The 23,917-nt window shown below is 37.1% G+C and overlaps 1 protein-coding gene across 7 annotated transcripts in view; it reads left to right on the top strand.

The window, feature by feature from the left end:
• Npc1a (Niemann-Pick type C-1a) overlaps positions 1-23,917 on the top strand; it is a 278,261-nt gene that overhangs the window by 175,297 nt on the left and 79,047 nt on the right. For all 7 annotated transcript variants that reach the window (XR_014131276.1, XM_081756549.1, XM_081756546.1 and 4 more), the window contains 2 exons: positions 17,284-17,409; positions 19,624-19,841. Coding sequence is in view for 6 of the 7 variants with exons in the window: in XM_081756549.1 (XP_081612675.1) it covers positions 17,284-17,409; positions 19,624-19,841 (344 nt within the window). In the remaining variant the exon portion in view is untranslated. The remainder of the gene's footprint in view (positions 1-17,283; positions 17,410-19,623; positions 19,842-23,917) is intronic.

The raw sequence follows: 23,917 nt of genomic DNA, 5'->3' as shown, positions 1-23,917 counted from the left end.
TACTGAAAAAAGAAAAAAAAAGTTTCAGCGGCTCCACAAGAAAGATAACACTTCTGTACTCGTTTGGGTTTGCTCATCATAGTGTTTGTATCTCGAATTTTTTGGATCAAAATATCCAATATATTTCAATCAAAAATTTTGTTGTAGGCCTCATATCTGATGAATTACATATAGTATAACCAAACCCAAATTATCAGCTAACTTAGTGTTATGTGCTTATTTAAAAAAAAAAAAAAAAAAAAAAAAAAAAAAAACGTTCAATAATTTTGTCCCCTGTTCTTCCAAAAACTAATTATTGGCCAAGATTGCAGTCTTTTGATGCATTTTTTTTTGCGGGGGGGGGATCATTCCTAAAATTCTTGACCAAGATCGCAACCTTTTGACTAATTTTTTGGATCATTCCTAAAATTCTTGTTACTTTCTATTTGCCCGATTATTTACCTGTCCGTCAGCGAAGTCACCACGAATTTTTGTGTTCATTTATATAAATTAATATTGGAAAACAGTCATGTATAATGTAAACTAAACTAACCTCTGATGTAACATTCATAAGGCCTTAAGTGGTCCCGGAATATGTAGTTGAAAAACTGTAATGTAATGCAAAACAAATGTACTGTGTCTTCCTTGTGACATCGCTGCTAATGTATAGAAGTTACTTCCTACTTCCTTTTCCTCCCGCACAACGCCATACTATTTCATTAACTGCACTAGAACCTATGACGTTATTGAAGCAAGGTTTTACCATTCGAGTCAACGGGAGTTTGCTTGTTTATCAATTCTGTCCTTGTTCCACGATAACTACCATAAAACTTAACAGATTTTAATGAAACTTGATATATACCTTTCTCCAATATTCAAAAGTAACCATATTGTTTAGGATTGCATTCCGTCAAAAGTAAGGGCACTGGCGCAAATCCCGGAGGATGGGGGAGACGTGTCCCTTCCAATCTTGAAACTGGGGGGGGGGGGACTTCCACCATTAATCCGATTTGAAATGTTCTTTGTGTAAGTCGAAACATACCAGTTACAAATATGCATGTATTCAGATTTCAGAATATGTTCACGACACTGATTTGTAATATTGATATGTACCACTACTTCATTTACATTGCCTGATATACAACAGGTTCACCTCAGAAATCAAGATTCATCTACTGTAATATGACTCTCATTCCCCCCTCCCCCAGAATAAGCTTCAAGTCTGCCTGCCTCCCGATGTTGCAGGCTACTCCCCTGACTCCACAGCATTCTTTTTCAACTTCATAAATATTTTGACGCCGCTGAGTAAGGGATCAAAATTCATTCTATGTTGGAAGTTTGCACGAACACGCAAAACAGTTTCACAGTATAAACTACGTAAACATTGGAACGATTCTGAAAGAAAGAAAAAATATTTAGGACATTCCAATCATCTCTGTTGATTGTGGTTGAAATCAGTCAAGATCAGCGGGTAAAAGGATGTAAGTTACTTACAGAACTTCGAAGTTTTCTTGTTTAAATATTATGATAATTTTCCTGATAACTTTCACAAAAATTACTCGATTTTGATGTTGTAATGCGTATATGTGGTACTTCTCCACAGTCCCTGCTACTTTGGGTTGAAACTAGTCAATAATGAGGGAGTGAATCCAATTCCTTCGAATTTAAAATAAAACGTTGCACGAAAATGTTTGTGTTCTTATGATACAATAAAATCGATAGTATTAGGGAATGAAGGTCTTCAATAAGTACTATTGGTATTCCAGACATGATTCAGAAATTAACGAGTATTTAGCAATCGTTCTTCTTAGAGGTTAATGCAGTTCCTGAATGCAACTTATACTTTAGAGCTTTGGACTCTTCCCTGGAGTCTTGATCACTGAGTATAAAAACTTAAGACAGAAAAAAAAATAAAATAGTTTAATAATAATAATAATAATAATAATAATAATAATAATAATAATAATAATAATAATAATATAAAATAACTAGAGTGGAGTAGTGGTGGACACAATCTAGTCCTACACCATTTTTCTACTCTAGTGAACAAGTTCCTTGTATTTTCCCCAGATATCTTTTTTCTGTATCTCCTATCTTTCGTGACTAAGACTCAAGGGGAGAGTGAAACGCTCAGAACTACAAGTTGCATTCAGGAATTGCATGAACCTGTAACTAGAATTATTATTAAACTTCCTGAGTGTGTAGTTGGAAGTCTGAAATATTGAGAATTTAGTTGAGGGTGAATCGTGCTTCAGAATAACGGAAATGCTTTAGGTGTAGATTAGAAAATGCATAGGTTTGAAGGAAAAGCCTTATAATTGCTCAATAGATTTCTTAAGGGCAGGGTACAACATCGGAGTAGCGCTGAATCATTTGCTTTGCTTATGACGGTGGAAGAACATTTATTATTTAGAAATCTGCACTAGTTTTAAATTACTAGTTACGATTTAAATATTTGTTTCAACAGTTTCACCAGTGGAGCTTTAAAACCTACTAATTTGATTACCTATGTACAAATTCTAGAATAAGTTGTGTGAACGTTTCTATCACTATAGAGAACGTTCTAATAGCTGCACTAATTTTTTCCCCACGATTATGCTCCAAGGCTAGTTAGCTACGGACTCAACAGCGTAGCACCAAAATTTATTGTTCTATAATAATAATAATAATAATAATAATAATAATAATAATAATAATAATAATAATACACGTAATATCATCCTATTTAAGAAGTAATATGTTCTTGAAATGATTACGTGGGCCGTTCGGAAAGTAACCTCCGATTGGTTAAAAAAGAAACACCAAAGTAAATAATAATAATTTATTTTATACATCTGATAACTACTTCTGCCCCCGCCAAGCGAACTTTGTGGTGGACAAACACCGTGTGCGTGGGTTTTCTCGGGGTTCTCCCGTTTCCTCCCACTTTCTTCATTCCACCATTTTTCACTCATTTCTCACTATCACCGTCTCCTTTAGCCTAACCGACATAACCGTGGGACGTTAAACTTAAAGATTTCATTTCATTTTTACTTTTTTCCTCTATTTTTCAACATAGTTTCCATGAACATTCAAGCACTTCTCATATCTCTGGAATAGCTTAGGAATTCCATCAGCATAAAATTCTCCCTTTTGTGCCTTGAACCAGCCTGTGACTGCATCTTTCAGCTCCGCGTCATCTCCAAAGTGCTGAGATCCAACTACTTCATATAACACAGTCCTGGAAATTTGTGGAAATTCATCGGAAATCTCCGAGATTGTGAAACGTCGATTTTCACGAACTTTTCCATTAATTTTCTGAACGAGTTTATCATTGATCACTGATGGCCTGCTATTCCTCTCTTCGTCATGAATGTTTGTTCGTCCACTTTTAAATGAACGAACCCATTCATCAACAACTCCTTCACTCATCACACTTGGTCCATACACAACACAAAGTTCCGATGAATAGCTGTTGCCAAATGTTGTTGTGCCGTAAGAAAATGTATAACAGCTTGTTCCTCGCACTTTGCGGGGTTTTCTATTGCAGCACACATTTTGAGACTCTATAAAAGTGGAACTAGTGATCAGTCAAACTTTACTACCACAGCTAAATGCAGACTAATCTGCTGCTCACGTCTGTGCAAAGATGGTAGCGCTACCCGCACTACTTCACACTCAGTGACCAATCGGAGGTTACTTTCCGAAGACGCCTCGTATAATAGTTCTATAAAATAAAAGAATAAATAACTCAATTAATTTGCCGTCTATATTTTTATGTAGTAGTAGTAATTTCGGCAGCAGTCTCTTGCTTCCTTCTGACCACACGATAAATTCTTGTTAAGTTGTGTAAGTTAAAAATAACTTATATAAGTAAAGTGTGGTCGGAAGAAGGCAACAACCCGTTGCCGCAATTTCTATCATACAAGAATCTGGAAGATAACATGAAGTAGACATGAAGACCTCTTTGTCTTCTATTTGATAAAACATTTGCAAGTAACGAACAGTTAAATTTGAAAGTTAACACATTTTTTTTTCATACAAATTCTTCGTTAAAATTGGTTTAATAAGCGTTTAAAGTTTTAGTAAGTTCCTACTTAATGAATCGCTCGGTGGCATTTATGTATATTTCAGTATATCTTAACCGTATGTACACCAAGGTGGGTTAAACATTGTCCACACTTTTATTAGGATGAGAATTTTTTGGGATGTTTCTTTAATATCATATAACTCAGATCTTGTGTCCAAAATAATAATAATTTTTGTCATTCAGTATTTTTAATTTGTAGAAGATAACCCAAAATATTTAAAAAGTTGCCGTGGTGGACATAAAGTGTCCTCCCATGGTATAACGTGTTACCATAATGTGCATGAGGTTATTTCCAGTTAAAGTTGAAAATTCTGACACTAGGTGTTGCTAGGGGTACAGTTGACGTAAAGCGTGGTACACTTAAACAGAAAAGACATGCTGTTTCAGAGTGATATTAAAAGTGGAAATCCTACATACACCAAGGAGTTACGTGTAATACTGCATAGTAAGGGAGAGTTAAAACAAATGTCCATCACACAAGTCATTATTTCCTATCCAAGAAAATGTAATATTTTTCTCTATTTTGTGCTTTCAGTTGTCTTAGTTTGTAGTTAGTACAAAATAGAGAAGAATGCATTTTCTGGTACTGAAAATAATGATTTAGGTAGTGGACATTTGTTTAACCCTGCCTTGGTGTGCGGTGTTACGTGTAACCTCTTAGTATACATAGGGTCAAAGACAACATTAAATGCATCTGAAAATAGTTTAATCATGCTTTTTTGCTATCTTGAAAGCCTGAGTTTTGTTTTAAATGTAAATTTATACTTCCAATGAGGCATGCAGTCTCCACGCGCTTGACTGTCATATTGATTGATTCTATTAATTGATTGAAATTTCCTTTAAACCTCGAGACTATACGGAACGAGACCCATTTCTTAAAATAGAATCCGAACCACAGGTCAAGTTTATACCAGAAGCGGCAGGTATTTCTTCTCGCAGTAGAACCAGAAATTAAACGAACAGGGAACACGCACGTTAGCTAGTTAACAAAAAATTATCTGAGCGGATATTTAGGCCTCTTAGAAATCAACAGATTAAGAGAAACACGCTGAGTAAACCTATCAGAATTTTCTAATCTATTGACCAGTAATAGTATTCGCAGAAAGAAATCAAATGTTCATATAAATATGGAAATCGTCTTAAATGAAACTTGTCTGTCTGTCTTGTGGATTTTTTCCTTCAAAATTTGTCCCTGTAAACTTTCCCAGTGAAGAGAGTTCTTAAACCTTTTGTTTTTGTCACTTTGGTGTTATGTATATGTTTCTCTTAATACTTTGTTTTTTTAACGAATTATTTCGGTTTCTCTACTAACTTGTAGTAGTAGATTATGAATTTACTTTATAATAGTAGTTTTAAGGAATTTATACAGGGTGTTACAGAAATTCGTCACAATATTTTGGGAACAATTCCTCACATCAAAATTAAAAAAAAAAAAAAAAAAAAAATCATATGAATTTGTACCCAAAAGTGGATAGATTTGGAGTTATAGGGTGCCGAAAACGTGGAATAAGTGAACTTTAGTACATAGCTCCACTACTGTGGGACCTATCGTAGTCGGGTCAAGACATCACTGAGGAACTGGTATGTGAACTATCCAAATATCCATGTTTAAGAATGCTCCAGTACTTGCACACTAATTTTTTTAGAGAGGTTGGTGGAGAGTGATCAAGTACTCCCAAAACAACCTCTCTCAAAATGATTGGTCAAATACTGGAGGTTCTGGAAGATAGATGTTTGGGTAGTTCACATACTAGTTCCTCAGTGATGGCTTAACCTGACTATGATCGGTCCTGTAGTAATGGAACTATGGACCTTTAAAGTTCATTTCCTCACGGTTTTCGCCACCCGATAACTAAAAAACTATGGATTTCCGACCACGGGTCCATATGTTTTTTGGTGAGGAATCTATTCCCAAAATTTTGTTAACAAATTTTTGTAACACCCACTTTGTTTTAGGTTATATTTTCTTTCTCCGTAAGTTTGTAGAATTGGAAATTAAGTATTATTAATTAACATTATTTATTGTGTAATGATAACTTTTTTTTTATGATTATTTACAAAATATTGATTTGAAAAAAAATCTTTGGTGTGATTTACTTTGTTGAATAAGTATGCATGCGGGTGAAGTTCATATTTCACTTGATTGCTGTCACAATGCTTGTGAGAGATTACAGTACATTATGGTATGGTATATGTATGGGCATTGGCTTCATTCATTGTTCATTTCCATCCCATAACTTTGTCATAATTAGACAATATACTAATACAACACTCGAAGTTGAACATACATTTTGCTTACCAGAATTTTTTGTTCTGGAAATATCTTGTTCCAGGATTTAGACCCTCGCTTGGAGCCTTGTTCACGGAGGACAAACGTAGAAGTAGTAATAAAAGAATGAAGGAAATAAAAAGATACGGGCTAACCAGAGTAGGGTAATGCAGAGCACTTTGTCCAGCATTTACCGACAAGATGTAGGCACTGTTTATACTCTGAGTCTGTTCCTTATTCTCTTCATGTTTTTATTACTTTGTCTTATTTTTGTCTTCTGTGAACCAAGCTCCATGGAAAAGCTGTGGGGCCACGGTGGCCCAGTGGTAGAGCGCTCACGTCTGCTTCGATCTGTTCTCGCCAAGTGAGCTTTCTAGTGGGCAAACACTGTTTGTGTAAGTTTTCGTAGGATATTCCCGTTTCTTCCTACTTCTTACATGGTACCATCATTGTACATCACGGTTTCCCTTAGCCTCGGAGTATTATGAAAAATATTAAAGAAACATAAGGTTTGGAGGCATCAAAATTTCAGACATGCAAACTGATGTCACAGTTAATTCGTGAATCCAAATAGAAAACAATACATAGAATGAAGTACAGGTTTGCTGAGATCACAGTTTATTTAAGTAGGGCTTTAACTAAGTGACGAATTAAAGCCATGTTATGCTGTACAGCTTCTTTCGGACTGTTTTGCCCAAAGTTGAGATCGAGCAACGACAGAAGCTAGGTTTTGATACATTGTTCAGTCAACATATGGTGAAATGTAGAACTAAGGGTCTTATGGTGAAATGTAGAACTAAGGGTCTTGGGTACGCTACGCTTGTTCATTTTTTTTTTTGGGGGGGGGGGTAACTCACAACAAACAACGTGACAGTTTTCGAAATCAAATTCTTTAATACTACAAAATGCAGCTAAATGAACTGAAAGGTTTTTTTTTAAAGGAGGAAGGGAATGATAGCTATTGAACTCCCTAAGCCCTCAGTTGCCCGCCCTGAGTAGCTCGTAGAGATTGAGAAATGTTAATTCGACAAGTCTCGTACGTCCGTTCCGAGAGTACTGCTAGATCGATGACTATGGAAATAACAGTAATGCATTGTTTGGTTTTCTGATCATTGGTGTGGGAGACCATGCATCTAACTAATATTATGTGCGTTTTGCTTTGGGACGAATAGTGTGAAATAATTAGTTAAATTTGAATGTTAACAGTATAGAGGTAATATCAAGGAAAACAGAGTAGGAGAGAAACTTTAGTAATCTTCTTAGACGTCATAAGCTATGGGTGATATAACCGTGGTTTTCTCGAATTGTAAGTTTCAAGATTATGTTGTATTTGATTTTATGCAAAATCTTTGTTACCATGGCTATAGGCAGTAATGTTCATTACAATCATACCTGCAACATAGATTATAGTAAGTGTGTAGGAATATCTTTATGCAGGGAGTTGAGTTCAGAAGTGTTTTGCACCAACGGATTAAAGTCAATCTGCGCCGATCAGAGTGAGCAGAGGATGACGGAGCTCACTCTAGTTTTTCATATTACCTGCACCGATCACAGTGAGCAGAGGATGATTGAGCTCACTTTAGCTTTTCAAATTATCTCCGCCAATCAGCGTAAGCAGAGGAGGCTGAGCGCACTCTTAGCTTTTCGTATTGTACACTTCTCAACACTTAACTGGTTTGAGCGAATTACATCAAGAAATTTTACTTGTGGTTGTGACTCATCACGCGAGACTCCTCCATGTTCATTTCCTAATGATTGAAAGGTTGACTCTTTTGACACAAGTAAATATCTCTTCGTAAATGTAACTAAACTTACGAGTAAGTGGCGTCAATAGCGAAAACAAATTTTATGGTTAGCTTTGCAGAGGAGAAAAAATATAAATAGCATTTTGCTTTCTCTGTGTCACGTGGCACGAGATTAGAACTTGTATAGTCACATTCAAGATTGAGTGTAATTTAGTCATAATACTCGGATCAAGTTGATTTTTTTTTTTTTTTTTCAGAGAACAATAATGAAAGCTTGTAATCTTTTAAAGAATTTTGTACAGTAAGGATGTCTGTATATATGGCAAAATATGTATTGGGTTTTGTAATAATAAATAATGTGGACTAAACAACAATAACAATGAACGCTAAGATAGCTACAATATTTCATAAACTACTTTTTAGGAAGGGAGGGAAATAATTTCAGGAACTGTTTGATAAGTGTTGAGAGTTTCGTGAAAACGGATTTTCCTGTAGTTGATCTCGGGAATAAGAGAGGCTTAAGTCTCTGGAGCAGAGAACACAAATAAAGGCAGGAGATACTGTGAAGGAAGTTTTTTCTGTGTGAAAGCAAAGCCATCTGAGCCCATAGTTTCTAGCTTTAAACCATTTGATAGGATAATACTGTAATATCATAGCTTCAAAGTTCATTCCATTGAAGTACGAAGTACAGTCACAATAAAATGTAATAAGACAGTCATTTCCAATTGAATGCGCTATAACGTCACAGTTTGGTGCTCGCTTTCTCAGTCAGGGGAAGACCTTGCAAGTAATTCTAACATTGATAAAAAGACAGTGATGATAGCGCAGTCGATAGTTTAGCAGACATCCTACTTGTAGATCAATCACTCCGTGTACACTGCCAGAATTTGCTATTTCATTGTCCTACTTCATTCTCCTACTTAATTTCATTGTCCTACGTCATGCTCCTCCTTAATTTCATTGTCCTACTTCATACCCCTCCCTAATTTCATTATCCTACTTCATGCCCCGTCCTGATTCGATTGTTCTACTACATGCCCCGTTCTAATTCGATTGTCCTACTACATGCCCTGTTCTAATTCGATTGTCCTACTACATGCCGTGTTCTAATTCGATTGTCCTACTACATGCCGTGTTCTAATTCGATTGTCCTACTACATGCCCTGTTCTAATTCGATTGTCCTACTACATGCCGTGTTCTAATTCGATTGTCCTACTAATTGCCCCGTCCTAATTCGATTATCGTACTACACGCCCCGTCCTAATTTGATTGTCCTACTACATGCCCCGTCCTAATTTGATTGTCCTACTACATGCCCCGTCCTAATTTGATTGTCCTACTACATGCCCCGTCCTAATTTGATTGTCCTACTACATGCCCCGTCCTAATTTGATTGTCCTACTAATTGCCCCGTCCTAATTTGATTGTCCTACTAATTGTCCCGTCCTAATTCGATTGTCCTACTACATGCCCCGTCCTAATTCGATTGTCCTACTACATGCCCCGTACTAATCGATTATTCTACTACATGCCCCGTACTAATCGATTATTCTACTACATGCCCCGTCCTAATCGATTATTCTACTACATGCCCCGTCCTAATCGATTATTCTACTACATGCCCCGTCCTAATTCGATTGTCCTACTACATGCCCCGTCCTAATTCGATTGTCCTACTACATGCCCCGTCCTAATCGATTATTCTACTACATGCCCCGTCCTAATCGATTATTCTACTACATGCCCCGTCCTAATCGATTATTCTACTACATGCCCCGTCCTAATCGATTATTCTACTACATGCCCCGTCCTAATTCGATTGTCCTACTACATGCCCCGTCCTAATTTGATTGTCCTACTACATGCCCCGTCCTAATCTCATTGTCCTTCTTCATGTCGTTCCCTAATTTCATTGTTAGGGGCAGGAGTTTTTCGCAATTTGAAATTAAAAATTTCGTACTTTGTCGCACTTTGAGATAAAATTTCTCGTTTTGTCGCTAAGTAAATTATTTTACAAGCTCTAATATACAAATTCGAATATAAACTATACAAACTCTAATATAGGATCAATATAAGTAATAACCAATAATTCTTCTTAGGAGATTGAAGTTACTCTTTATGTGGTTACTAACAACAAAAGACTTCTTTCTTTTACAACTCCAAAAACTTAATACACTCGATTGCCATCACAGAACACCATAAATTGTATTCGCTATACACCGAAAACACACACACATGCAAAAACACATACATGGAATATATGAGCGCATTTCTTCTTGTATATCTTTTCTCCAAATTATTATTCTGATGAAAAGTGCAGCATATTGCATGTTTCCACATTTTCTTCTTTCATTTGCAGCCTTCTATCATTACCAAACTGTATTTCGAGAAAAACCTTTCACAATCATTATATGTTATTGGAAGCCATATTGCAGACAGGCACAAGTTACTGAAATTTAAATTTTTCTCTCCTTTGGAAAATTGTACTTTTTATGCCTGCATTTAAACAACTGAAATTGAAGTTTAAAAAAAAATCGAAATTTGTCTCGTTTTGCGACATATTTCGCTCAAAATGTCAGTTATCGAATTTTTTCGCAACTTCAAAATACCTATTTCCTTACATAATCTGACGTAGTTGAAAAACCAACTCTCGGCTTTGTCGGACAACTTTCGCGATTTCGCAATTTGCGAAAACCTCCTGCCTCTACTCATTGTCCTTCTCCATGTACTTCCCTATTTCATTGTCCTACTTCATGCCCTTCCGTAATTCCATTGTCCTACTTGATGCCCTTCCGTAATTCCATTGTCCTACTTGATGCCCTTCCCTAATTCCATTGCCCTACTTCATGCTCCTCTAATTCCATTCTCCTACTTCATGCCTCTCCCCTTCTTTTCTCATTAAGTTCTTTCCTATTTTATCTGATTGTAAAAGCATGCTCCTACGAACATATATGAGTCAGTTGGAGATCACTACATTAGGCATTAGGGTTTCGGTGCGAGAATCTCTAATATAGGGATTTGATTCCCTGTTGGAACCTCATGTGGTCTCGGATCATACATTGTGTCGGTCATCATCCCGTATAGCCTTGATGCCAAATGGAACGTTAGACTCTACTCTAACCAGCTAAGGTTTTGTAACACGAAATCAAGTCAGATCAAATAATTGCTTGTAAATAAAGCTTCATCTCGGAACGGAAGAATCCTGTCACAGTATTGTCGGCTGTTTTAAGTCTTTGCTTTCAAAATAATTAAAAGTAGAACTAGGACATTCAGATGATATTTTCCATATAATGCACAGGTGAAAATTGGTGTATAGAATATAGCTTTTGTTTAATATCGTTGTTAAAGTTAGGTTTTCCTAACAAGTATATTCTGGCAACAACCAAATCAGATATACTCCAGTCGTGTTTGAAAAGATGTATCGAGAATAGGTTGTAATTTTTACTTACAAGGCAAAGTGCGATTAGTTATTAATAATTTACAATGTTTTTAAGGTTTACATATCACATTTCACATGTACATAGCTTGTTATTTTTTCATGTTAAGAGGTGGTTCCAGTAGATTCACTTTTTTAAGAATAACAAAAACAACGGGTGGGAAAAATGTCAAAATATGGGCTATAAGGCGGCCTAGTACTTAGAAAGTAATATGAAAGAGAGTGATCACTGCCGATATTTATTAGTATGGGCTTCGATTGCCCGTTTTACGGCGTAATAAGTGTTTCGTTAGAACAATAAAGTTGCTGCCGAAGACATCTTTAAGAATCATTCTGTGGATAATTTTCGCATTGTACACAGATTCTCACCAGATCTAATTGTGTGTGAACCCCGTTTTTTTTTTCTCATTTTAGGCCGCCGCAACACCTTGTATATATGCAACTCACTTTACGTCATGGTTGTACGGGGTTACATAATACAGGATAATTATCTGAATGGAGTAAGGTTGTTACGAAATAAATCTCCACATAAATCGTGGGTTACAAAATCAATTCCCACATAAATCATGGGTTACAAAATCAACTCCCATATAAATCATGGGTTACAAAATCAATTCCCACATAAATCATGGGTTGCAAAATCAATTCCCACATAAATCATGGGTTACAAAATCAATTCCCACATAAATCATGGGTTACAAAATAAATCCCCATATAAATCATGGGTTACAAAATAAATCCCCATATAAATCATGGATTTCAAAATAAATCCCCACATAAATCATGGGTTACAAAATAAATTCCTATATAGCTCATAGGTTTCAAAATAAATTCCCATATAGATCATAGGTTATAAAAATAAATCCTCATATAAATTATAAATCCCCATATAAATCATGGCTTTCAAAATAAATCGCCACATAAATCATGGGTTTCAAAGTAAATCCCCATGTAGATCAGGGATTACAAAATATATTCACACACAAATCATGGGCTACAAAATAAATTCCTATATAGATCATAGATTTCAAAATAAATTCCCATATAAGCCATGAGTTACAAAATAAGTCACCATATAAATCATGAGTTACAAAATAAATCCACACACAAATCATGGGTTACAATATAAATCCCCAAATAAATCATAGGTTACGAAGTAAATCCTGGTATAATTTATGGGTTACAAAATACATATAGTGTAGGTACGCAACACCGTTAACATGAATTTCCAATCAACAGTTTACTCAAGAAATACTCCCAATGTAACGCAACAGTACGAGTTGGGGGAGGGGATTAAGGAAAGATCGTGGATAAGGGGGTTCATATCCCAGGGCACCTTCGTGGATGGTGAAATAGTGATCAAAGCATGCATCGTCTCAGTTGGCGGTAACCGTAGACCGCTGTGGAGCTGTTTTAATATTTTCCGATTAATGTGAATCTACAGGGACTTCCTTCTAAGCAAACAGCTAATGTGCTTTTCTCACAGTTCGTTCAAGTTTATTACACTAGCAAATGCATTTTAAAAACATAAATAAAAATTAATGAATATTGGCAAATGCTATGTGCGATTTAATTGGGGAGTAGTTCGATTGTAGTAAAATTGCCTGATGTAGTACTGAACGTAATTTAACATGGAAAGAAGAGTGACAACAGAAAAATGCATGCACTAAGGAAACACTTAGAACAATTTGCTGGTATGAGTAATCTTGGTGGTGGTTTTGTATTAAAACTAGATCACTCTTTGCTTGCACGTGAAAGCAAAAATATGATGGCTTTAACTCACACGCAAATACAAAATGACAAACAACAGCACAATTGAAAGGTTTTGCTGGCAGACCAATTCTTATGACATTGGATCAGTTCTATATGACGCAGGAGAGCAAAACCTACTGCCCCACATGCCAAGCTTGTTCTTATTTTCAGCAGTAATGCCATTGGATGTATCCAGACAGACTTCTCCAGTGAGAGCAGAAGTAGATTTTATTGTTGTAATGCTAAATATTTTTTAGTTTGCACTGCTCAATTTAGACATTAGCAGCGATGTAGGCATTTAATTTTTGCTTGAATTTTTTTAATATACTTGTTTTAGTTATAGTTTATATTTATCTAATTTAGTTATTGTTTACTTGATTACGTATTATTTTAATGTTTTCCCATTTTCAGAGGCTTTTGTCATATTTTTGTGAACATAACAAAAGTAAATTATTAATTCACATCAAAATTTACAAGTTCAGCGATACATAATCACGTATTGTCATCTTTTAGTATATTAAAGTATGGCATATTCACAAAATATGTATCTCTTAATTCAGGGATACACATATAACGTATTGTCATCCTTTAGTACATTAACTTTAGGAGAGTCAACCGGAGTACAAATTATACCCAACTTATATTTTTCCATTCGATTCCCGGGGGGGGCACTCGGTCGAAAAAGTGTAAAAAGCTTTTTCAGTCCAGCCATCCTAAATGAGGTTTCCCTCATTCACATCAGGCAAATGCCGGGATGGTACCTCACTTTAGGTCCCAGGCTGCTTCCTTCCTTCTTCAATCCGTTCCTCAGGTAGTGTGCTCGCCGAGGGACGTCATCCCTCAAACATGACTGCTAAATGGCCATAGATGCCGAAAGCCCAGAAATCTAAATGCTAAATTTTTATATTTTTCCATGATCGTTCTGTAAGTAATGATTGTTAGTTTTCTATTTTTCTTTATAGCTGACAAATAAATGAAGAATATAGAACGGAAATTTTTGTATACAATGTTATTTTTCGTTAAGGAAAAAATTCAAAATGTACCCCAGTCGGTACTCCGTGAAAATAATTTAAATTATTGCACTGCACATACTTTTACATTTGAGTTGGCACTACTGCTTCGTAACAACTCTTAAGAATGATGTAATATAACGTGAGTAAACATTGAACTTGTCACTTGGCATTGAGTATCATTGTGTAACAGCTAGCTAAAGCTCCAGAATGAACTGCACACTCCTGATCGAACAGGAAATAGAATCTGAACTTCTTGCTTATAATTCTTCATCTGATGAAGATTATGTTGAGAACTTAGAAGAATAAATTAAGTATTAAAGTGATGAAAATGATGGCATCTCTGATGATAAGAACTGTGACACGGCCAAACACACATGACAACAAAAACACGTTGGGCTCCAATTTGTATTCTACTTGGCAGTCCGCGTAGTAAATATCTTGGTCCTTCATGGGTTAAAAAGAAGGCATATTCACAAAACTTGTATCTCTTAATATATTAATTTGTAATTTAATATAAATAAGGTGAATCAGAAAAAATATTCGGGCATTTAGATTTAAACATAAGTGTGGTTTTACAGCATCCTCTCATTTATTTCCTGCTCTTGGATGAAACTATATTCCAGTTAGTAGAAATAGGATAGCATTTGTTGGACTTAATAAAATTTACGTTTTCAGAAAGCACGTCGGAGTTCTCGTAAGGCTAACCTGTAATGTGCTGTTTTGCTGTTTCTAAGTTTGGAACAAGTGGTCCATTGATTTCTGAGTAACCTGAACTGATTTGAGCGTACATCCTTTATCAGCAGAGAGTTCATAAAGGACGAAAGCTACTGTTGAAAGTTGGATTTGTATTACTGTATTGCGTTCGATGCGCTTCCAGCGGGAATCGAAACCAGCCTGACTGTACATTGGGATATGTTGAAATATTTTATAATACAATTATTATCTGTCAGCAATTATCTTAAAAAATAGATATGATACTAGGTACTTAAAAACCACATCTGGTAAATGTTGAGTTGGAAGATGGGATGATTTTCTTTGGGAGACGGCGTGGAGGAACAAAAACTGTCAGCTCCGGTTTCACTGTGCCGACTTGGGACCGACAACTTTACTTGCTGGACATACGTGTTGAGTTCATAGGGTTGAAAAAAAAATCTTTAGGAGCACGTGGTTCCGGGTTAGACTCCCAGTAGGCTATTTGCTTTTGGTACGAGCCCTAGTAATGGTTCAAATGCCACTAAAGAGTAGGTCCTATCTTATATAGCCTCTGTGCTAAAAGAGCTGTTAAATTCTCAATCAACCAGCAACTATAAATCTCGGCACATGTGTATACTTCACGCCATATGAGTATCATATGAAAGTATTGGTTGATTCCCCTTTTCCTCATCAGATATACTTAAAATTTGTCCCATATAGAGCCTTAAACTGAAGTCTTATTTCTCCACTCATTAACATTTAGGACTAAAAAGTAATTCTAAAATACAAACATTTAAATAAAAATTATGCCTCTAGTGAGAATTACATGTAGTGTCAAGATGGTAACTATTAGTTGTTTTTAGAGGTAAACATTTAATGGTATTTCGTACTTCAACTACTAATGTTTAGTTTAATGCCTTTTAGTTAGTAAAATTACGGTATTGCACTGAAAATGTTTTTCCTAAATTACAGTATTTAGTGTAATAATGTCAGTGTTTTCGCAATGTCAGTTCGAAGAAATTATCCATACTTAATCTTCATTCCTTTCTTGTTAAGCTGTTTTCACATCAAGTTGGAATTTATTAAGCATAAATTGATTTTCTAGTTGTAAGTGATTTTAAGCTGCTTTCTTATTCGACTTAATACTTCGAATTAAAACTGACATTATTGTTCAGTGGGAACGGTACAATCGGGTAACAGCAAACCAAGCAAATGTTTGCAGCAACCAGATGGAATATTAAGAATAAATTTCAGTATTGTAGGAGGAAGGGTATAGCAACTTGTAAGAAATGGATTCATTGTATAGGTTTGTTAATAGTATTTATTTTGTTTTTAAATCGCTCATGTTCACTTAAGTATCCGTAAACACAACCTTATTTCTGTTGCTAGACTAGCGAGGATTCAAGTCTCTATCTTCCGTTGGCCAGCTGGGTACTGTATCAATTGAACAACCAGCAACGCAACATTTTGTGGTTCAGCGCTTGGTTTCTCAAACGCTTACTGCCCAGCAATGTGCTGACGTTTTTTAAAACTAATCCAACAACTTTGTATGCAGTTGCGGAAATTTCGGCATGCTGTATATACAGGATTAATTAAATTACCTCAAGCATACGTAAGCACCAGTAGTTGTAGATTAATGATCGAATAATGGAAATATTTCACCAGGACTCGGCTTGTTGATTTACTTCCACAGACTTTCATGATGGAATGATGGAAATATTTCACCAGGATTCTGCTTGTTGTATTACTTCCGCAAACCTCCATGATGGAATGATGGAAATATTTCACCAGGATTCTACTTGTTGGATTACTTCCACAGACTATCATGATTGAATGATGGAAGGATTCTGCTTGTTGGATTACTTTCACACATTGTCGTGATGGAATGATGTAAATATTTCACGAGAACTCTGTTTATTGGATAGTCCACTTCCACAGACTATCAGGAAGTGACTGATTGTTAACGGTTTGATAAATAAAGCTACGGAAACAGAAACATTAAGCACGTTTCTGATACCTTAGTTCGTACTGCAAGTGAGAAACCTAATCATCAATAAATTAACCAAATCTTGTACACTACAACAGAATCTTCAGTGATTCTCTAGCCTATAACCACAATTTCCAGGAAGATATTTGGAACGAATTGGTTCATAAAAATTTATACCATACCATAATTTTCCTTTTCAAATCGCTTTAAAACTTCATGTATAGTAATCTTCACAACATTCAGTGTCCATTTCTCCAATTTAGTTCTTTATAGTATAACTCATAATTTGTCTGTATAGTTACAAACGGAATCACTCTAATAGAGAATCTTTTCTTGCAGGTGCTAGCGTGGACGAACCACCTTTCCATGTGCGTCACGCAGAAGGTGAATCATCAAGTTTTCTGGAGAAATTAGGAGCTGGCATGGACAAATTGCTAGAGGATTTCTTTCAGTGGTGGGGTACAGGTAAGCAGTGTTGTAACCTAAAAATCAACCAACGAAACAAAACCTAAATGGAATCATTTGACACATTTTAATATGGATATCCATTGCATAAAGCTAGTTATTGTTGGGTTGTTGGTATGTTGTCAATTTGATTTTGGGCAATACCCAGGAGAATGATGGGTTAGGTCAATTTAGTCGGGCAAGGTATTGCTAACAAATAATCGGACAAGGTGTCAGAAATTTGTAAGAACAAATGAAGAGCGTAACTACAGATAGTGATCAGAAAAATGGAAACACCTGAACGAAATTGCAACTTACCAGATTAACATGGTGTCGGGCCACCTTTCGCCTTCAGAACAGCCTCGATGCGACGTGGGATGGAGGCATAGAGGTCGTGAATGGTAGCAAGTGAAATTTTACACCATTCCTCGTACAGGGCATCGGCCAGTTCTATGAGAGAGGATGGAAATGGAAATCGTCGTCGGAGTCGTGTTTCCAAGACTGACCACAGATGTTCAATTATGTTGAGATCTGGGGATTGGGCGGGCCAGGGGAGGTGTTGAACTTCATCCCGATGTTCCTCAAACCACGCTGCAACAACGCCAGCTGTGTGAATGGGTGCATTATTATCCTGGAAGATGGCGTCATTGTCCGTGAACAACAACATCCGGACCATAGGATGCAAGTGGTCTCCTAAAATTGCGACATAATCGTTGGCAGTGACACTTCCGCTAAGTGTGACCACAGGACCCAATGAAAACCATGATATGGCGGCCCACAGCATCACCGAGCCGCCGCCATATTTCACAGTTGGGCGGAGACACTGCAGATCATAAGCTTCTTTGGGCGTTCTCCACACACAAACACGGCCCGTGGTTGGGAATAGGGTGAAGGATGACTCATCCGACCATATCACATGTTTCCAGTCCTCAACGGTCCAAGTTGCATGGTCGCGGCACCATTTGCGGCGTGCGAAAGCGTTATGGTCCCTGATGAGCGGTTTGGCCCGTGCAACACAACCCCGTAAGTTCATGTCATGTAATTCGCGGCGGACTTAGATTGTCGAAAGAGGGTGGGGGAGGTGCTGATTGAGTTCCTCCGTCACTTGCTCCGCAGTGGCACGACGGTTCTGCGTGAGAATGCGCTTTTTAATACCCGGTGTGACCTGTCACTCATGATTTTCTTCCGCCCACTGTTCCGCTTCCCCGATGTGGTTTTCCCGTGTGTTAGGTAGGCCATCATCACCTTCGACACAGTAGCCACTGCCGTCACACTCACTCCACATAACCGCGCACCAACAATTTGCCCTCTTTGAAAATCTGAGAGGTCTCCCATTTTACACTACCTCCGTCTGCTGCAGCCACTGGACACTGCTGTTCCACTGCGCCTGACGTAGTATGGAGACGGACCTAACACACCACCACCAGCAGTCCGGCGCTGCGGGCGCCACGACACTACTGGCAACCCATACATCTGACGTGTGTTGCCAACTACAGGTGTTTCCATTTTTCTGATCACCATCTGTATGTAATTCAAACAGTGTGTATTTGTATTGATGTTGGAATAGAGCCATAAGTGGCTGAAGTTGTTAGTAAAGTGGATATGAGCCAAAAGTGGCTGAGTGCATTGTAAAGTACTTAAAGTGTAGTATCTCTGAACCGTGGTGGTTGTAACGGAGTATGTAAATATACCCAGAGATATATAGATGGAATAAAAGGTTGATGCAGTCAGGTAGTTGTTTACACGTGCATTGTAGAACACTAGTAAGATTTGGAAAGTTATTTAAGGTAAATACCCTTGCACTGATTTTTGACTAACATACGTTATTTGTTAATTTTGTATAGAATTAAAATGTTACATAGGTAATGTTAAGTTTCTTTGGTGTATCTTAAGATGTTTTATATCCCTAGTTGGAGAAAATTAATAAGTGTAACGGATTAAAATTAATGTCTAAAGTTACGTTAAAATTAAAATTGACTTCAAAATTAATGGAATTAAATTAAAATTGACTTGAAAATCAATTGAATAAAATTAGTTTTGACTACATTTGAACGAAAATTGTCTTGAGTTCCGGAAGTTTATGTAAGATTTAATGGATAGAGCTAGAGCATGAGAAAATTAGTCTACTTTTACGAAAAGTTAACAGTTTTCCAACAAAATTGATAATTAATAAGCAGTAAAATTAAAAAAATCAGAGAGATTTTCTGTAATGATGATTTCGGTTTTCTCTTTCAGGATGCGCCAACAATCCGTGGCTGGTTCTGTTAGTTGGTATCTGTGTGGTGATTGGCCTCTCGTATGGTGCCTTGTTTATGTACGTGACAACTGATCCTGTGGAATTGTGGGCAGCACCTCGTAGCAGGTCACGGATTGAGAGAGAATATTTTGATAGTCATTTTGAGCCTTTCTACCGAACAGAACAAATCATCATAAAGGCTGTGGGGTTAGATACGGTAAGCATATATATATATATCATAATCATAGGTATTCTTCCTTTATTGGCAGGTCACTTGCCGCAGCTGAGAAGCTTCCATGCTCAGCGGTCCTCCGCTAACCTCTTCGTCTTCGCGTATGATCTTTCTGTTTTTATATCATCCATTAATTATAGTCTCCTTCTCCCCCTCCCTCTCTTTCCCGCCACCATACCTTCTAGGACGTCCCTCATGGTACAATCTCTTCTTAGGCAATGTCCCAACCAGGTTCTCTTCCTGTTCCTAATCTATATATATAAAAGAGAACGTACAAATCCTTTGTCCGCTCATCACGCTAATACGGCTGAACCAATTTCTTTCATTTTTGGGGGGTTATTAGGATTTGGACCCTAGATGGTTTTTATCATATCACTTTAATTTTCAATTACCAGTGTCTTGAGATAATTGACCATTCAGGTGTCCACAAATCCTTTGTTAGTTCATCATAGGTAAAAATAAACGTATTTATATGCAACCCACATGACCGTGTCACTCGGCGGGTTAACATAAATGACAGGCGTTATAATGGTTTTTATCATATCACTTGAAAGCGAAAAAGTAAAAATTATCTAAGTAACAAAGTTTATTGCGTTCGGGGGTGACCGCAGCGAAGCGGGGCGGGTTAACATAAATGACAGGCGATATAATGTTAACATTTACTGCAATCTTCTATGGTTTTTATCATATCACTTGAAAGCGAAAAAGTAAAAATTATCTAAGTAACAAAGTTTATTGCGTTCCGGGGTGACCGCAGCGAAGCGGGGTGAACGCTGCTAGTACTATCTAAAAGTGTTCTTTTCTCATCCACCATTTCTAACACTCTCTCATTCGTTTTCCGCTCGACCCAACTAATTCTTTCCATTCTTCTCCATACCCACATTTCGAAGGCTTCCAGTCGATTTTCGTCACTTTTACGTAATGTCCACGTTTCCGCCCCATACAGTACAACACTCCACACGAAGCATTTTATGAGTCTTTTTCTCAACTCTTTATTCAAGGTCCTACAAAACAGACTTCTTCCTCCTAAAGGCTTCTTTCGCCATTCCTATTCTTGCTTTTATTTCACGTTTGCACTTCATGTCATTACTAAGAATACTACCCAGGTATCGAAAACTATTCACTTGTTCTATTTTCTCCCCTCCTACTTTTATATTTGACACAGACCCCTTCGTTCCAATCACCATGGCTTTTGTCTTTCTAACATTTATTTTCATCGCATATATATATTTATATACTAATTGCTGCTGAAGTTTCGATAATTTTGTTTGTTACTTGTAGGATTGGTAGAGGCACGAGTTTTTCGAAATGCGTCAGTAATTTTCAGTTTCTTGACGTTTTATGGTATTCTATGTGTATTTTCATTGGCTTCCGTGGGGGCGATAAAACGCGAAATTGGCAGTTTTGAGCGAAATTTCTAACAATACGCGATATAACGCGAAATTTTAAAAATACTTTTTCATTACTTTAAAAACGCTAGTTTTCCGCTGATGGAATGGTAGAACGTGTCATTTTGGGTGATAGGATACGACTATAACGAACATGTCCGTTAGCTATCACCATCGCAGGTGGATGGGAAGTTCCGAAGTGATTATTGTTTGAAGTTTGTTGTAGATGCGCTTACATATGTGTGGCTTCCAACAAGCAATGTTAATTGTGAGATTTTGTTTTTAAAGAGTGGACTAATAAGTAACAAACGTACAACAATGAAGTAAGAAATTGTGGAAACATGTAACATGCTATATTTAGTGCTTAAATGCAACTTGTGTCTGTGTTTTCAGAAGACAGCAAAACTGTCCTACACACAGTAAGTTTAGTTACTGATTTTCCTCAGTTTGGTTTGAAAAAAAATATATTTTCTATAAATGAAATTTATATTAAGTGAAATATTCAGGTATTTTGTTTTTAGTATAGTGATCTGTGAATAAAAGGAGCAATTGTAAAAATGTCAGGTAATTCTTTTCCACAAAAGCTACAAAATACGAAACTTGATTTGGAAAATGCGACAAAACGCGAAATATGAAAAACGAAACGCGATATTTACAAATTCTTAGTGCGAAAAATTCGTGCTCCTTAAGGATTGGGCATGCAGTAAAAAAAAAAAAAAAAAAAAAAAAGCTTTAAGTTCTACGATAAATACTTGAATCAGAATGTTTACGCGTAATTAACCCTTTATAGACGGACGCAGCATATAGACCCAGCCGATCGTTCCGTTCAGTACGGATTAGTATATGAACAGAAGATCCGGACGGAAAGGACGGATGTGGTTTATAAGTTTTTTTTTTTTTTTTTTTTTTTTTTTTTTTTTTTTTTTTTGCGTGTAAGTTGTCAAATAAGTCATTTCGTGTGTTGGAATATAATAAAAAAATCAGTTTGAAAATATATTTTTTTTCGTATTTTTATTTGTCTGTGAAGGAAGACTTGAGTTAAAAAGTATTTTCTAAAATGTTAATACTCCTATATACATTTGTTCTTTTCTTTTTGCTTTTTTCTTCCTCCCGTTTTCTTTCCTTTATTTTCTTTCTATTCTTTTTCCCTTTTTCTTTCCTTCCTTCATGAAGCCAGGATGAATTGTTGCGATGTCTGTGTAGAGAAAAAGAGGAAGCCGTAAAACTGTAAAGAAGATTGTTAATTACGAAATGGATCAAATATGAACGAGCCTTGATTGGCTAAGAATCGGAACGGATAGCTGGGTGTGATTGGGCAGGTGAGGTCGGTAGGTGGGGCTTCCGAAAGTCAGGAACCAGAACAGCCGGCTTATTGCATGCTTCGTTTAGTACCCTCAGTGAGAAGTGAAAATGTGCCAGTGTTTGTTGCGCAACGCATAGTTATCAAGTTCCTTACCCAGGAAAACGTCAAACCGGCCGAAATTTACCGCAGACTGTAGGCCCAGTTCGGTAATAATACCCTTTTGTGGGGCAAGATTGAAGATGTAGTGTAACGAATTCAAGCAAGGCCGTGAACGTGTTGCAAATCAAGTTCACTCCCGTCGTCCTCGCAGTCTAACTATGACAACATGGCACGTGTTCGTGAGCTTATCGAACGGGATCGGCACGTCACTGTGTCAAACTGCGACAGAACTTAGTGTGAGCTATGAAAGTGTCCAATCATCACAAAGCAGTTGAACTTCCGCGAAATTACAGCTCGGTAAGTTCCCAAGCTGCTGAATGATGTTCAAAAAGCTGAAGGAGTTCGCATTGCTCGAGTGCTAGACACTCGTTTTGACGTGGAAGGAGAAGCGTTTTTGCATCGCATCGTCACCTGTGACGAGATATGGGTGCACCATTACACCCAGCGGCCAAGCGTGCCAGCATGGAGTGGCGAAGGAAACCCCGTGAAAGCCAAAGTTCGGTTGTCTGCGGGGAAGGTGTTGGCCACAGTGTTTTGGGACTGGAGGCAGTCCTACTAGTGGATTTCTTTAACGAACGTCCGACCAGCAATGCAACCTAGTACTGCTGCCTCGTGGATCAAGTTAAGCTGCATTATCGACGGAAAAGAGGAGGCTGTCCCATCCGCCAGATATTGGTCCTCCACGACAACGCCAGACCCCACATAGCAGGTGTTACGCAGGAGAAACTGGTGGCAATGCACTGGGAAACGCTTCAGCGTCCACCGTACAGCCCAGACTTATCGTAATGCAATTTTCATCTGTTTGGACTTCTCAAAGAAGCACTTTGGAGGCGAGCGATTTGTGACCAATGATCAAGTGGAAACCTTCGTGCACAACTGGTTGACAACCCGCAGAGTGTCATTGTACGAGAACGGCATCAAAACCTATCAAAACATTGGTGAAAAATGTATCCGTAAAGGCGAAGACTATGTGGAAACTTCCTAATTTCAACACAAGGCTCGTTGATATTTGACCCCCCCCCCTCCCCCTCGTACAAGTTTAACATTCATGTTAAGAATAAATGTTGTTTTAATACATTTGTTATAAAGACAACTTTCGTGTTACTTTTGTAAAACGAAAAGTAAAACTGCTTACTTGAAATATCATTGCTTATATAAAAATATTTGTATGGGAGATTTGTAGCGTATGCTAAGACCTTTCATTTCCTAAA

The sequence above is a fragment of the Thermobia domestica genome, chromosome 4 (genome assembly GCF_964235325.1).
Source record: "Thermobia domestica chromosome 4, izTheDome1.hap1.1, whole genome shotgun sequence".
Classification (NCBI taxonomy): domain Eukaryota; kingdom Metazoa; phylum Arthropoda; class Insecta; order Zygentoma; family Lepismatidae; genus Thermobia; species Thermobia domestica.
Note: the sequence above shows the minus strand (reverse complement) of the source record. Positions and strands in the feature narration are given on the sequence as shown.